Below are 17,278 nucleotides of genomic sequence, written 5' to 3'. Positions count from 1 at the left end.
GTGAAGGGAAATATAAATATGTCTCCAAACAGGGATGGTTGAGGTGATACTCACACCTGTACAGAAAACAGGTCAGGAATGCCTTCAGCCCCATGAAGGGCCCAAGAAATAAAATCATTGTGATCAATGTGCCTTTTTTCTAGTAAAACATCTGCTCTTCTGAAAAAACCCAGCAAGCTCTCATTCTCAACTAGTTAACTAGTAATGTAACTTTGTATTTGGGATAAAGCAAATTTCTCTTGCTGACAACTCGGTTCATTGAATTAAAATCATGGTGCAATGTGAGATTTGCCATTTCTGGACTACAAAACGGTTCATTTGCATGTGCCCACCAGAAAAGGAAGAAAAAGAACACAAAACCATCTTGAGAACTCACCACCAGGTTTCCTATCACCATGACCAACAAGAAGACCAGAAGGCACAGGGGCTGCCCAGCCACTTCCATGCAGTCCCACATGGTCTCGATCCACTCTCCGCACAAAATCCGGAAGATGATGAGGAAGGAGTGGAAGAAATCGTTCATGTGCCACCGTGGCAGGTTGCCAGTCGTGCTTATCTTCTTCACATTGTCCAAGTAGCTCTTCCCAAAAAGCTGCATTCCCACCACGGCAAAAATAAAGACGATGATGGCCAGCACGAGGGTGAGGTTGCCAAGGGCCCCCACGGAGTTCCCAATGATTTTAATGAGTGTGTTTAAGGTCGGCCAGGACTTTGCCAACTTAAAAACTCGCAGCTGTGAACAGAACATAAACAACAGTGTCAGCTCACAGAAGCATCAGACACTTCAGCCAATGAATTATTAAAGGGAGTAAAACGTGAAAGATGTTAAATGCCTCAGTGTGTGTGGTACAAGGTGATTTTAGCCATACTTCCTGTTAACCTCATTACTTCTATTAATAAAACATCAGTTTGGCTACTCAGATGAGAATTAAGTTTTCCTGAGCTGTGCTGAGCTATCTGGTTTAACAGACATGGTTTTAATGGCACTGGTGGGGAAAGGATGGAAGGATGAAATCTATTTCTTGGTATTTTCTTTTGTGTTGCTTTTTCTCCTCAAAATAAACAGCCTGGCAGGCATCTGGAGGGAAGGGTTTCAGGTTTGAGAGAAGTGAGAGAAGGAATTCCACTGTGCTTCAGAGCAAGCCCCAGTCAGATGTTATTAGCTGTTAGCTCCCAGGGTGAAAATCACCTCTGTGCCGAGGATCACGCAGTCTGTGCACAGCCCACGCCCCACTTAAGACCTATTTTAAGGATGCAAATGGTCCCTAACCCTTGTGCTGTATTTTCAGCTAAAGGTTTAAATTAAGCCCTATTGAAGCAGGATTGCTCCAAGAACTGAGGGGAGATACGTAGGACACTGATGGAAAATTTATTCTTTTGAGCAATGCAGAGAATTTTGGGAAAAAAAAAAAAATCTTCTGGTAAATGTAACCACAAGGGCTCATTTTCCTGATCTTTAAAAATTTGAAGCCATATCATGGCCAGAATAATTAGCATGGACATCCTGGTACATGAAGTGAAACACAAATGTCAAGCTGGCAAGGGAAGTACTTTTCTGTTCCAGCATGTTGCCAATCTCTCATTAATAGAACACCACTGTCCCCTGCTTAACAAAGGAGCTGACAGCTAAGGAGTTCCCATGAAAGACAGATGATATGTTATGCTGATCAGTTCTAGAAAAAAAAATAAAAATCTCTCTCTGAATATTTCAAAGACATTTTCTTTTGACAATATCTAAAAGAACAGTGGCATGTTTATAACATAATTTAGGAATGACAGCTCTTGAAACAACAAGTTATCAGCTCTTGCATTTCTTGGGCTATCAATTTTCTACTGTCTGTGCTAACAGGTGTGCAGGTATAAAGTGGCAGATCTTTATTACATGTTGGAATTCAAATATTTTAAGTGTGCTACAAGTACCTGGCACAGCTATAAGGAATCAAATTATGTTCTCATTTACCCTGATGTAAATCTGGAACAATTCCATTTATCCCACAGTAATTAGTGTCACATACTGTTCACCAGTTTGCAGCAATTATAGGCAGATGCATTTTAAAGAAAATATGTTGCATTCATATCAGAGTTTATATGCAATAAAAAAAAAAATATGGTTAAGAACAGAATAAGACCATTACCAGTCGAAAGGAGCGTAAAACAGACAGGTTTCCCATGCTGGACAAACCCAGTTCCATCAGGCTTAGAATAACAATTATGCTGTCAAAAATATTCCATCCCTGTTGGAAATAGTAGTAGGGGTCAAGGGCAATTACTTTGAAGATCATTTCTGCTGTAAAAATCCCAGTGAAGACCTGCAGAAAGAAGATATGAAGTCAAACTAACCTTTCACGCACAACTCCTTGCTTGTGGAGTTTCCATCACACAGCAGAAAAGCCAGACACATGCTACAAACAAATACTTGGGGCTTTTTTTGTGGCTGATTCTTTACCATTATTACAATTTTGTCTGGTCTTTTCACAATAATATCTGATACTGCTGTAAACTTATAAAGACATCTGACTTCAGGATCTGGATTGGAACATACATTTCCATCTCCTTCCATCATCTGAATAATCACAGAGGTAAAAAGAAAAAAAAAAGTGTAAAGGTGCCTTTTATAAAGGTTAAATCTATCGATTTCAGTGGAGAAAGGTAAGTGAATGGAGAGTGAGTGTTAAGGGCTATTTGGGTTGCAGTGTATCTGGTGTATCATCCCTTTTTATTTTATTCTTATTATCAATGAAGGGCAATGCATGCCTCCAGTTATTCTGAGGTTATTGCTGCCAGCAAAGACGATTAGAAACTCTAATTTGAGTCTTGCTTTGTTGGTTTGGTTTTTTTTATTTTTATTTTTACAAATAGTCACAGCAATTTTCTTCTCATTGCATCTTGGGAACACATTGGTTATTTATGACCCAGTTCAAATGTCATATGGTAGAGCTTCTAATTGGAACATTTTTCTTTAAAACAACATATAAATATTACCTATGAGGCAGAGGGAGCAGGGAAAGGAAGGCTGCTGACAGCAAATTCACTTTTAATAGATTCCTGTAAAGCATCCCAGGGAATCAGATTTTGTCTTTTTGTATGCCCTGCTTAAGTAACCTTTTAAATGCATAGTGCAATGCTACAATCAACTGCAAATGACAAAATGTGGGCACCAAGTTTGTAATGTACTGCTTCATTTTCATTTCATATCCTAGTACAAGCTGCCCAGAGCTTTGTGTTTCTGGAAAATTCTGGAATTTCTGAAATAGATACATTTGCAGAAATGGGTAATATCTGTACAATTAAAATACATAGTTTTCTGTGAAACAATCAACATTAATGCAATTTGTTGGTCAAATAAAAAAATCAGAGGTCATGTATCACTAATATACAGTCAAGGAGAAATGTTTTCCTTCCAAGAAGTTGAATATTTGCAACATTAGCCCAGCAAAACTGATAAACTCTGAGCAACAGAGATGAGACACCCACTGAGAAGTGAAAGGGAAAGAGTAAAATCATACAATTATGATATTAAAGAATAAAAATCAATTATCATAGCCTGAATTTGAGGAGTGCTTGGCTTTGCTCTGTAATGCTTCAGGAATTAATTACTCCAAGTGGCCATTTTACACAATTCCTTGTGGAAAGTACCTTCTGTTTCCCCTCAGGAAAATGATATCTTGGATTGCAGCAATACCTTGGGACAGAGCAACTTTCCATCAGCACCTCACACCAAGAACATAACAAACAACCTGTCTCATATTTCTAATTAGCAAAGAACTTGTGAGTCACAGGGGTTAGAGATACCAAAGATTCCCATCATAATGCTCGAATTTTTCCTGGGACAGAGAACAGGACAAAACTGGATGTCTGTGAAATTGTATCCAGGGGACTGCCTTAAAAAACGACAAGACCACGCTGCACACATTATGCAACCCTCTTGCTGAGAAAATGACTCAGGAGGATCACTTTCTATGCCTGAATCATTTTAATCAATAGCCTTCTGAGAAGGAAATGTCACAGCAAGACAGCAAAATGTCTGAGCCTTCCTGGAGGCATCAGGAGTGGTGTGTGTGTGTGTCTGCACCAGCCACAAACTGCACACAGCACCTGCTCCACTGCACCTGCACGAGGGGCTGGGTGTTTCATCTGATAAAGGATGGGGAGAAAACAAGGAGCTTAACATCCCACTGGTGCTAAATATGACACTGCTGATGTGGAGCACTTTGTCTTAAAAAAAAAACCAAAAAACCCTTTTACCTGTTTTCAGCCATTTAGGCTTTAATGTTGCATAATGGTACCTCAGCTTCTAAAGGAAAACAGAAATTGAGGGAGTTTTGCTCTCCCCTCTCATTTTTTTAAGTGGTGGCACTGCGTGGGCAGGTGAACTCTGTGCACGGGCTGCCTCCTGCTCACATTTGAAAATGTGCCTTCCTGTAAGGGACGAGCTGAAGGGGCTGAAAGTAGCAGATGCTGAATGAAGTAGATGGACAATCACAGCAGGAGAGCCCCAGTGACTGGCAGATTCAAATAAAATCTATATTCCATTTTCATTCTTTCATTTCTCTCAGAAACATTTGTCAGAGTAAAAAAAAAAAAAAAAAAAAAAAAAAAAAAGGAAGCCAAAGACCTGCTCTCTTTAATATTTCCCCTGTTTAATGCTAGCATAATCACTCAAAGAGGGTTGGATGTAACAGGAAGACAGCCAGCCAGAGTGGGGGCAGAGGGGGGCTGGCAGTCTGCAGCTCGGGGGATGCAGTCACCTGGCAGCCTGCCCTGGAGCTGGGACTCCCTTCCCTTTCACAGGGAATTGCAAAAAATGTCAATTTTCATTACAAATGACTTTGCAAAACCTTCCACAAAATGGAGTTACCTTTCTCTGACCTGCTCTGCTCACAATTAATCCAGTTAGGAGGGGGTTTAGTAAAGCTGGTGAGGGTGAGCTGGGTTTGTCTGAGCTCTCACAGATCCAGGCTGGGATCTCAGGAGAAGGGGAGCCCCAAGCCATCAGCCTGCTACATCAGCTTGCTTACTTTACACTTCAGCACAAAGAAGAGAAATAGCTCTAGGCACTGCTAAGAGACTCACACTGAGATTTTTTTTCTTCTTTTTTTTTTCTTTTTTTTTTTTTTTTTTTGGCAAAATGTTTGCAAAATTGGCTTTTTAATATTTCTCTCTCTACAAAAAAAAAAAAAAAAATTAAAAAAAAAAAAAAAAGAGAGACAGAGAGAGAGAAAAGGTCTCTCTGCAAAATTTCTCTGTCTGCAAAATCCCTGTCTCTACTGATTGTCTAATTTCCTGATGGCACCTGGCACAGCCCTGCTCAGCCCTGGCAGGTCTGCAGGAGCTGTGCTGGCAGGAGGGGTGCCAAGGGCTAAAGTTTCACTGCCTGTGGTCTGCAAAGTGGAAGCTGATCTGCCAAAAGCAGAGTGAGGAACAGACACCTTGACTATCCCAAGTGCCAGAGGGGGAAGTGGCAGCTTTGCCACCTGCTCTGATGGATGCAAAGGAATTTTTTCAAGTCATCTTAGAAGGCCACAAATTGTTGAGCAACGAGAAGGAATGCTGGCTGCAAAGTGGAGCTGGATACAGTCCTGTGAGGTGATTTCCAACTATCCTTATCTACTGCTTTCTGCAGAGGGCAAGAGCATGGGTTTGGCGAAAGAGACACCCAAACAAATTTCTCCTTAGCACAACAACAGAGGGAGATCTGCCAAGACACATCAGCTGAAAAGATCCCACAGCATGGGGGAATAATCTCAACCTGCCCACAGAAGCCCAGAGCTAGAAATAACAAGGACCAGAGTAAAGAAAAGAATCTCTATGTGTTATATCCCATATTCTAGGACTGACATAAAATGTCTGGTTATTGCTACTACCCACCCAAACCTGCCAGCATGGCAGGCTTCTCACTAAAGGCAGGTCTGACATCTGCAGTGTCTCTGTGTGCTCCCACTCTGGTCCATGGCTACTACAGTCACAGCCCTGCAGGCCACTGTCCACTTTATCCAAAAATAAATGTCTCTACAACAACACATTAAAGGGGCTTGAGACTGTCCATTACTTTCCACTGACTTCAAAAACAAAGAGAACTGGCACAGACTCCTGTGCTGTAAATACCTGAAGTTAGGTGACATGAATACAGTTTTGAGATACTGCAGCCTTTGTTTTCACAGAAATAAAAGGCTTTTTTAATCTCTACTGTGAGTTCTTCAAATGCAAACTTGTCAGCAACCACCTTCCAGAGTCTCCAGATCAATAATATTCCCATATGATATCTCTGCTGCTGCCACTACATCATAGGGGCAATCCCACCGTGCCATGGCTTGATGGCCTGTGCCTTTTCTAATTCAGACTCTTCTACAATTAAAAGGATTCTAAACATTAAGTTTTAAAGCAGTAACACAGCCAACTTTAAAACATAACTCAGAGAAAGATGATTAAAGAAAAATATTCCATTTTGTGGTAACTGCAGAATTTTAGCAGCCCCCTGGGTCATAAATTGTATCGTGATGTCCTTGGAAAATTTTTTGCTGTCCCTGCAGCTTGGCTGTAGAGTGTCCCTCTGCTTTTCTTGGGGCAAGTGTGGTCTCTGCTTGCTTTGCATCTCTGCTCCCACTGCTCTGGCTTGCACATTAAGTTTCCCCTCAAAGCATCAGCCGTGTTTGCTCCATGTCCCCTCTGCCCTGGGGTTTTCATAGGACCAGCACATGGAAGATGCACAACAGGCACTTCCAGCATAGATACAAACCCATGATCAAAGACAACTCCATTTCCCTCCATGATCTTGCCTTGCTTTTTTCTGTAGGATTTTTTTTTTTTTTATGTAAAAGTCACCAATTAGTCACCAAGAACTGCTGCCTTATGGGTGCTTTACCAGAAATCCCACGTAAAGCTCATTAACCTTTCTCTTATCTCATTTCCTTAAACAGATATCTGTCAGGAACAGCCCAAAACCATGGCTTTAATGGATGCTAATAGCATTAGAATAAGTTAGCTTGACAAAAACAGGCACTTGTTCTCCATTCAGTTCTTTTCAGAAAGAGGTGGCTGTGTGGACTTGCCTGAAAAAAGGCAAAGCAATGCTGGCAGTGTATCAAACTGGGACACTCCCAAACCACAGCCAAAACTTTTCATAGCAGGAAATTCACCCCTCATGTGGCACTTTGAGTTCACAGTGACTTACCAAATTGCCTATGTACAGCATGTGGTCAAACTCCTTGGTCATCTTGTAATGCTCCAGGGCCATGAAGAGCGTGTTCAGCACAATGCAGAGGGTGATGGTCAGGTCTGTAAACGGGTCCATTACCACAAACTTGACAAATTTCTTGATCAAAAGCCAAAGTGGGCAGCAATCCCAAATGAGGAATTTAACAGCAAAGTGGTTCCAGCAGGGAGGACATTTCTGGTGTGATTCCTCAAGCTCTAAGTCACAAGCAGCAAAGTCACAGTCAATTCACACTGAGTTATGTGACAAGAGAACACTTAAAATTACTCATAGCACAGAGCACAAATTACCCCAAACTTTTTCTCAAAGGTAAAAATATTCCTGTCCTAGCAGGCTGGCAAATTACACACTTTGGGGTTTTAGCCAGTTGACCTGCACTTAGCAGACAGTGACCTGTTCTGAAAGTAAAAACCTTTTAAAAGTGTTACAGGCAAAAAGTGAGAATCACACAAAATATGTGAAGTCTAGTACTATAGATATAGGCTTGGATTCTTACTCTATTTTCCATTTTGCTAAGTTCAAATGGATTAGAATACACTATCTTCATTGAACTTAGTTTGGAATATGTATTTTTTATTCCCTGGTAACATTTCCAAAGTATCTTAAGTAATACCTTTTAAAGCAGGTAAGAGATGAAAGTGCTTAAATCCAATATTTAAAGCTGATTTAAGTACTTGAGAACTAGAGTATCAGTGGTTGTCAACATAGTTTCTGTCCTTGATGTGCAATCCAAAAATACATTAAATATCTGATTTTTCTGAAATGCCCACAGACAAAATCAGGGAGCACATAAGCCAGTCTCAAAATGCTACTAAAATTCCAATGTGCTTTTTAAAGGTGCTCTTAAAATATTTTCTGTAATGCCACTTTTACGTGCTCATTTTACCTGTGCACAAAAGAATTGAAATAGCTTCAAAAGTATAATTTGTGTTAAATGGTGGAAAAAAGAAAAGCAAAAAAAGACAGTTAATGGCTAAATGACAATGATCAGCAGAATTGCTTAATGCCTTCCTTTTCTGATTCTTTTATGGGCATGGAATGTTTTATTTTAGTTTTAGTCTATATAATTAGAAGCTGCACTGATAACAGGAAAACTTCAGCCAAGGCTGTTATTTCAATCAGTTCATAAACAGCCTCCTCTCCCAAGGCAGGAAACATTTGGGACAAGGGGAAATGGCCCCAAGCTGTGCCAGGGAAGCTTCAGATTGGATATTGGGAAAAAAAAATCTCTTCACTGGAAGAGTGATTAAGCACAGATGGAGTCACCATCCCTGGAAGTGCTCAAAAACTGAGTGGAACTGGCACTTTGCAGTATGGTTTGGGCATGGGGATACTCAGGCAAAGGCTGGAATTGCTGAACTTGGAGAATTCCTTCTCAAATTCTCCAACTCTTTATCCACTTTTCTTCCAAGGATGACAGAACTTATTCTTATCCTTATTCTTCACAACAAAAGCCCCTTTAAGTCCAGGCTACTGTTAAAAGGCTTGTTTCACCCTTTTTAGCCTCAGCCACATGATATTTCTCTGTCCTTTCACCAGCTTTTGTGGTCCTGGACCTTGTGAGCCAGCTGTTTCTGCTTGTTGATCCAGCTGAAAACCAATCCTACAAAATGCAGGAACACAGCAAGGGAAGGAGGAGGGTGAGACTGTCCTCTTTTGGCAGTGATGTGGCATTAAAACAGTTCAAATAAAACAAGAATCTACAAATCCACATCCTTTCCCAGTAAACAGGATCTTTGGAAAACATAAGATATCTAATTCTTTTTTTTTTTTTTTTTTTTTAAATATCTGCAAAAAGTAAAATTAGCCTCTGTTTTTTCTGCTACCATTAAAAATGATCAGAAAAATACAACATTGTGTTGGAGATGTTTTTCCCCTTATTTTTAAATTTAAAAAGAAATAGATCCTTTCTTGTCTGCAAGGCTTTGTATTGTCTGGAAAAAGCAGACAGTTGTTGACTACCCAAAAGCCAAGAGCAGAAACCAAACAAATAAATGGGAAGGGATTTCTGGTCCAGCTGGTTCAAAATTTGGCACAGATCTTGCACATGAATATGGTTAAATCTTGTGATATATTTTATTCTGGTCATTCCTTGTTAACAAGTATTCTTTTTCAGTGATTAATCAAATTCTGGGAGTTAGGAAACCTTTTATAAGGATTTCTTCCATATAGAATCATAGAATCATTTAGGTTAGAAGAGATCACTGATTGCAGCTGTTATCCCTTGACTGCCAAGTCCATCACCAAACCACATCCCTGAGTGCCATGTCCTCTGAGTTATCCTAGCCTGGATGGTTTCTATTTCTGTGGTATAAAGGAATAGAAAAATACCATTAAATAAACAGGAAATCCAGAAATCCAGGCCTTCTAGGCATTCTTAACACATTACAAGAAAGCAAATCAGTCACAAAGCTAATTGCTGAAAACCCCACAGAAAACAAATAAAACCTTTGCAGAGTGCATTAAACACTGGAATACACCAAAGTGATTATGTCCCTATTAAGAGCACAGCTCTTTATTTATTCAAACACAGATATATCTTCTGGCCACAATACTGCTGAATATAACCATGGGGAGAGTAAAAAAACTGAGGGAGAGGAAGGACTTTGTGGTTTCACACTGGGAGATGTCCAGTTCCTGACTGTAAGGCCTCTCTTAGGCAAGTCCCTATCCATCAGTCACACACAGAATTAGGAGGAGAATCCACAATTTCCCCTGCTACTGTGTTCTTGACTGACATTTTTCTGTGTTCTTAGGTGCTACCTCCTCTCCCATCTCTGTTTGCAGTGTAGGAATCATGAGAAAGTGTAGGAAGCCCTTTCATGCTACAAGTCAAAAGATTGGGGGTCTGCTCTGAGTTGTCTTTCTGTTGATAAATGCTGCCCTGCACTCCACTGAGCCCTAACTAGTGTAAATCTAACTGCACAAAATCTTGAATCTTACAGCTCCAGTTCTGATTATATGGCATTCTCCCTGGATTTTTACAAGTCCATCGTTAAGATAAGGATTGTGCTGTCTCTGTTTTAGGGGTTCCAATAACTATTCTCAGTGCTTTCTTTCAAAATGGTATCAGGGCATTTTGTGTCACTTTATTCCTGCCTTTTAACGTGACTGTGGCTTTGAGTTGGGGAACTGAGGATGTCTCTTACCTTCCAGGGCACTGGTGATGATGCTGACAGCACTCACTGCCCTCTGCCTCTGAAAGGGCTCCTCTGAGTGGTCCACAGAGGGTCGGTGGGGCATTAAAAGCTGTTTCTTGCTTGCCTCGTCTGAGGGGGAGGTCTGTTTAAAGGAACACACTGGATCAGCACAGTAAAACCAAGGCAGACACTGGGTAGAAATTTCAGAATGCCTAAGCAATAATTTTGTCATCTGAAGAGTCAAAAGCTCACTGACTAATGAGTTAAAGACATGCTGGTCTTTTGAAAATCGCACTTTGAGGAATTTTGGAAAATTTGTTTCTGGCCTTCACCTTCATATAAACTGTGGGTGAAAAGAAAGGAATGCTTATGATGCCAGAGGAATAGCAGTGCTGCTTTCCCATGCTCTTTGCTTGTGAAAGAAGTCCTGCTTAATTACATTAATTAATCCATTATTTCTGAAATGTGTTAATTATTTAATTATACAGCTAGAAAAGGAAAAGGGCGTGGGTAACAGCTCCATTACAGATCTCTGGTATCATACCAAGCAAACTGACTCCCCAACACATGTTTTTCCTTGTTCTGAAACACTGCCAAATCTCAGGAACATATTGTCATTGTGGTGATCTTTGGTGTTATGGATTGTGAAGCTCCATAATTAGGGGAGAGACTTAGCTTCTTTTTCTCAGGAAAAAAGAAATAACCTAACTCTTGTTCTCATGTTTCTCAAAGAAAAAAAAATTCCAAAGAAATCAAATACCAGAGAAACAGAAATCCCAAACTGTCTGTGTTTAATGTCTCATTTTAAATTAGTTTTATGCTTTTTGTAGGCTTGGGTTTCTGCAGTCAGACAGAAATACAGTATAGCTGAAGACACACAGTGCATTAAACACTTCATATTGTCAGCTCACAGGAGCAAGATGTTAAGGCTTTTATTATTACAAGCTCCCACTTCATGTAGAGAACAAATCCCGCTTGGTTTACTCCTCCAGATCCCACACAGGTGGGAAAAAAATTGGTTGAGATGCAAGAATCTGGGAAAACCAGGTTCAACATAATTCTCTGTCACAGACCTCCTGTTTGAGACCCTCAGTTTCCCAAAATAAATGTTTAACAGCCTCTGCCCTGTCCTCAAGCACCCAGGCTGTGAGGTCTCAGATGCTGTAACAAGACAGTGTAGATAGGTGGATCCTGATGGCTCTGGTGTTGTAGCTCAAGGAAATGGGAAATGAGAAGAAATCCCTGCAAAGATGAGAACCTCTGGTTTATTCAGGTATCAGAGCAGCTGCTTTAGTTTCTCCATAGACAAATGAACTATGAGAGTTAGATTCAGTCTTCTGGATCTTCTCATCTCTTGGGTCTGAAGTGGCCCTGACCACCCTGATCAGCTCCTGAGTTGGGGATGCCAACTGAGATGTGCCAAAAGCAGCAGCTCCACAGCTCTGCTGCTCATGCCCAGGGACCCAGGGTCCCTCATCTTCACCATTCCTCTACCAAAAATGCTCTTCAAGAAAGGCAATTCCATGAGAAAAACAAAGGAAAGAAAAGGTGCTGAAGCTCTATGAGCTGCCTTTTCTGTGACCTCTTCAGAGCAGGGGATATCCCCAGCAAAGGGCAAAGATGTTTGAGCACTGAAAACATTTTTTTGTTTACAATGAAAATTATAGCCAGGATGCTGGTCCCAGGTCACTTCAAGTACTGCAGTCAAAAATACCAAGCACTGCAAGATCAGAGAAGAGTGAGGGCTTTGAAAGCAAGCACTTAAAACATTAGCTGGGCCAGAAAAGCAGTAATGCTCCAAAACGGCCTCTTTTTTTTCCCCCTAAAATGTCCTTAAAAAAAAAAAAAATCAAATACTCAACTGAATAGGTTCATTGTCCATTGAGTTTATGACAAAGTTATCATCAGAAAGTCTTCAAGGAGAGTTGTACTTGTGCACAACAAGAAAACACTCTCTCCTTGGCTTAGAAGCCAGGGAATACCAGGAATGGTGTTTCAGATGCATTAGTTTGCTTGATTTCCTTCACCTCAAAAACATCCAATAAAAACCAATGAAACAACAAATGTTTTATTAATGAGAAAAGCATCTACAAAATTGCATAATCATTCACAGCAGTTTGCAATACATAACAAATACATGGTACCAAAAAGGAATGGCTAGACAGGGTGAAGAAAAGCAGGAGGGAGACAAATTTTAAAGTAGAATAAATAATAAAAATAAAAGAAAAAAAAAAGGAAAGCAAAGAAAAAGAGGAAAAAAAACCCCAAACCACAAGTTTGCCTTTGCAGAAGGAACCACAGGAAAATCTCAAATTTCAAATCTCTCTGGACTATTTCACTCTTTTTAAGCTCTAATATCTTCCCATCCTATCGGACCTAAGGCTTAGGAAGTACCAGCACCATGTCACCAGACAACCCCAAGAGTCCTTTATCTGAAAGCCACCTTTTACTCACAAGTGCAAAGAGGTAGAAACCCAAAGGAAAAACATTCAGAGGTTCATTCTTTCTATATTTTAAAATTTTATTGAACTAAACCAGGCACCAGCACACAGCAGAGATTCAGCCCTAGAGCCAGGGCACAGCATGTGGCAGGCAATGCCACTGGGCAAAGATTTGCCAACAGAGCAATAAATCCATCATGCAGTCACTTTGTCACTTACTAGGAAGAATTTATTCCAGGAAAGAAAGTTTCCATCCAGGTGAATCGCTTAAAATTATTAAAGCTGCTTAAGGAATAAGCTTTTGCCCTGTGTACAGAATAGATATGTGTGGGTTTGGGTTTATATTATTATTGTTTATTTTAGAATAGAGATTGCTGATAGTCACACAAGGAGCTGGCAGCTTTTGCACTGTGAGGCAGAAACAATTCCAGGAACTGGACAAGCAGGCAGCATAAAGGCTATTATCATCTCTGAGAGAACACACTGAGGCACAGTTGCTCATTGTACTTCTATTTCTATAGAAATTAAGTATAAAGAAACAGCAGTCCTCAGAGTTATGCAAGGAGTGTCCCTAGATCCAGGTGAGAAATCACAATGGAGTTAAACACAATAAACACAAGCACCTCCAGCAGGACAAGATTATTTGTGTTGCCCCCTGACTGGCTGGAAATGTTCCTCCTTTGGATTAGCTAAATTCTACAGAGACAAATATACTATTCAGTAGTTTACATGCAAATGAGGATGCATAACAGATATTTTCCTCTCACTGGTTACAGTTTTGAATCAAGTCAAAATCATTATGTGAAGATGGGTTTAAACATAGCAGCATTTTTAAAGGCCATTTTTGGGAGGCAGGACAGGTTTAATTTTCCTTGTACACATCAAAATTTTTCAAGCAGATAAAAAGGTGGGCAGGCCACATCATGAGCAATGGACCCAGTAAGGTACCAGCACAAATATTTAATGAAATTGGAGGTGCCATATTAGAGCACAGCATTAAAAAGAAACCATTTAATTTTGGTGATGCTTGACTATTTAAAGAGATGTACCTTCAAACTAAAGCAGTTTGAAATATTTGTACCAAATCTGAGTGATTTACAACTAGGATGCACAAAAGCAAAGTTTGAAATGAGCAGAGCTGTCATGACAACTCTGTGACAGTATCAGAGGGCTGGGAGGTTTTTATCCACATAACTTATTGTCAGATTTTTGGATGACTTATTCTGTTGACCTTTATTTCTGAACATGGAAACTGCTAACACTTTCCCTTTTCACCAGTCCTGTGGCAAAGCAAGAAGTGAAAGAGAGAAATTTTACCTCAGGGTGATTTTAGGAACATGAAAACCTCAAACCAACATGGTCAGCAAAAGCTTTTTATGCTTAGCTGAAACAAAAAGCAAGGTCTTTTTTTTTTTCTTTTTCTTTTTAAAATAATATTATCACAAGATAAAGATCTTAATCTTTATTTCAGTCCCTTGATAAACAGCTTGGCCACTCTTAAGAGCTTTCTCTCCAGGTGTTTTCCCTCCTGCCAAACCAGCAATGCTCAGCATTCCAGGTTTCCTAGTGGAGTAAGCACAAGTGTGACCAAGAGGAAATTGAGAAAAGGTTATGAGTGCAAGAGGGTGTCCCCAGGTTACTCCAGCCCCATTATCCATCCCAAAATCGTGTCCCAGGCTGCCCCACCCTGCTCCTGGGCTGATGGGGAGCTCTGGTGAGGAGCTGCCCCAGGGAGAGCAGAGCAGTGGGGATCAGCAGCTCACAGCCAGTGCCCACTTGGGAACTTCCACCCTTTCAGTCCTGCACCCATTTCTCTTCCACTTCCAACCTCTGGAATATCTGCAAAGTCCGGTTAAATTAAAAATGTTATGATTTCCCTGCACTGCTACAGGAAATGCTCCAGCTGGATTTAGGAGGCAAGAAGGGATGGTGTTTTGAGTTTTCCTTAACCCCCTAGAAGTTCTTTACAGCCACAGGTGGAATCTCACTCAGCCTCATCAGAATCCATGGATTAATTGAGCTCCAATTAAGAGCTCATTAACTAAATCAACTTCTGCTCAAGCATATCAATACCTTGTGAAGAGAAGTGTTAGTCTTAACTAAGAAACACCAAGACACAACAGAACAATGCAAAGCAACAAATAAATACTGCAGGAAGGTGCAGGACTTTTAGGTTATAGAGTGTCCTGAAGTTACTTTCATTGCATATAGACATTCTCTAAATAAGGCAAAATCCAAAATCTCACCCAGCAATCAGGAGGAGCGTAAAAATATGTCACTTTTCAAAACTTTCAGTTTCAGGTCAAGACAAAAACAATTGGGACTTCTAGCATAGTCACCAGGTCCTGCTTATGTCTTATTTACACTGGGTTAAGTTTGTTAAATCAGCAGCTGCATCACTTGAAGAAAGCTGCTGGGAGAACAGGACAACCCTGAGTCCCCTGCATTTCCAGAAGAGTGACCAGGACTTGCCATGGGTTTGCTGGGACAAGCTCCCTGCACCCCTCAGACCCTGCTGATGACTGCTGGGCCCAGACCTGATTGTGTGAAGGGTGTTTGCAGACCACTCTTTCATATTGCACTGCTTAGCTGCTCCTATGTCTCTCTGGCTGAGAGCAGTGATCCCTCTGTGCAGCTCCCACCATGTTGGACTGCTCCTTGTGGCAGGGGGACACCCTTGGGTGTAGCAGAGTGTGCAGAGATGCACAGCTCCCTGCAGAGGGAAGGTGTCCTCCTCTTGCTCAGGCTGTGCCCTGAAGCCCCTGGGGACTTCCAGGACTTTTTTGATGCTCATGGGCAGGTGCTGGTCAGCATGGACCATGCTGGCCATGGTCAGCAATGTGATGGCCACCAAGGCTGCCCCAGCCATGAGATAACCTAAAATCCTCCCTTTTTCCTCAGCTGGATTTGGGAATTAGGGAGAGGAGATGAACAGTGCAAACACACTTGGTTTCTCATGGAAACCCACTCATCCACCCGTGCCAAGCAGCCAAGGCCATCTGAAGAGCATTTGAAACTGGCTTTTTTATCCTACATGCTTTTCTGCAGCCAAGCACCAGGATGTCACTCCTCTGAGTCACCAGCCTGAATAGTGGATAACATGCTGCAGCCTCTTCTCTCCTGGGAGAGGGCAGCTGAACTGCACAGATGTTTTCATGTCAGCTCAGCTGCCACCTGCAGCCATTCCCACGGGCAAATGGCCCTTGGCTGGGACAGGGGGCAGCAGTTGCAATGACACAAAGGCATGGAAGTGTTCATTGAGGTCCCAACCCAACCACTTTGCCTGGGGTAAACCATTCAGGGTGAATTTTGTTAAAGCTGATCAGGCTAAAATGCTCCAAAGTGGCTTTTTGTTCTTTCCTGGAGAAACCTGAGGAAGACCCACTCTGGAAAAATTTATGACATCTGTGGGCTAAGTCACTGTTTGTGACTGAAGTGCTACAGGTTGAAAATGCAAAACCAGAGATGGTCAGACCTTGTCTGATGTTTGCTATGTCTTTTAAATCATAATAGCTCCTCCAAGCTTTCCCCAAATCACAATTCAGTGATCTCCCCCATTAGTAGCAGTCAGATGGGTCTGTGTTATGTTCATCACAGAGAGACCTAAAAAAGTGCATCTTCAAAAATATAATGCTGTAAATTGTGGGGGTTTTTCAGCTCCATCTACCCAGATGTTCCATTTGCCACAATGCCAAAGTTACACCTCAGGAAACTGCAAGTCAAGGCTTAAGCCATGTTACAGCAATGCATTTTCAGGGACTGGCCCTTCATTTCTTGGTCATGAGAGGTACAACAGAGAGCCCAAGTGGGTCCTGTTCCACCATGGGCTCAAAATAAATAATGTTCAAAATAAATCACAGCAGCAGGGTCAGTGAAGTTAATGAGGTAACTACAATATCTTCTCCCTTCCCCAAACGTATCAGGAGATTGTAAAAAGAAACCAGAGCTGCTAACAAAGAATAAATTCACCTAAATTTTTAACATGAAAAAGGTGAAAATCATCAAATGCAAAGCCAAGAAACATGCTGATTTATCTCCAAGCACACAGGGGGGTCAGATTTGCTATTTCCTCCTGCCTGAGCCACAGCTGAGGCTGCACGTTTGTGCCCAGTGTTCAGACTCCTGCAGTGAATACATCTGTACAGCAATGAGCCCCTTGCCAATCAGCTTTTAACTCCAGCTCACATTTTCTGGATAGATTAGATACCAACCCTGTTTTGCAGAAGACACAACATCCTTCACATTGCATCACTGGATGAGCATCTGCTACTAGAGTGCCTGGGTGTTATTTCCTAGATGGCCAGGGGACACCAAGTGAGCTCACCCACCCCAGCCATTCCATTTTCAAAGTCCTATTTTTTTCAAAAGGCAGGAAGCTGACAAATGAAAATAAATGCCAGCAGAGCTCAGAGCCTCCCTGTCACCTCAGGACCCAGTCCTGTAAAATACCAATATTTTCTGTGAAGGTTGAGTGCTCTTGTGCT

General features: G+C 41.3%; 1 protein-coding gene across 1 annotated transcript in view; it reads right to left on the bottom strand.

The window, feature by feature from the left end:
- The window catches only part of LOC306799988 (sodium channel protein type 5 subunit alpha-like), a 210,369-nt gene that overhangs the window by 92,577 nt on the left and 100,514 nt on the right, over nt 1-17,278 (bottom strand). The window contains 4 exon segments of the mRNA XM_079301701.1: nt 377-733; nt 2,136-2,309; nt 7,172-7,410; nt 10,363-10,495. Of these exon segments, the coding sequence (XP_079157827.1) occupies nt 377-733; nt 2,136-2,309; nt 7,172-7,410; nt 10,363-10,495 (903 nt within the window).

This window comes from Erithacus rubecula (assembly GCF_903797595.1).
Source record: "Erithacus rubecula genome assembly, chromosome: 3".
NCBI classification, from domain to species: domain Eukaryota; kingdom Metazoa; phylum Chordata; class Aves; order Passeriformes; family Muscicapidae; genus Erithacus; species Erithacus rubecula.
This window is presented reverse-complemented; position numbering and strand designations above follow the sequence as displayed.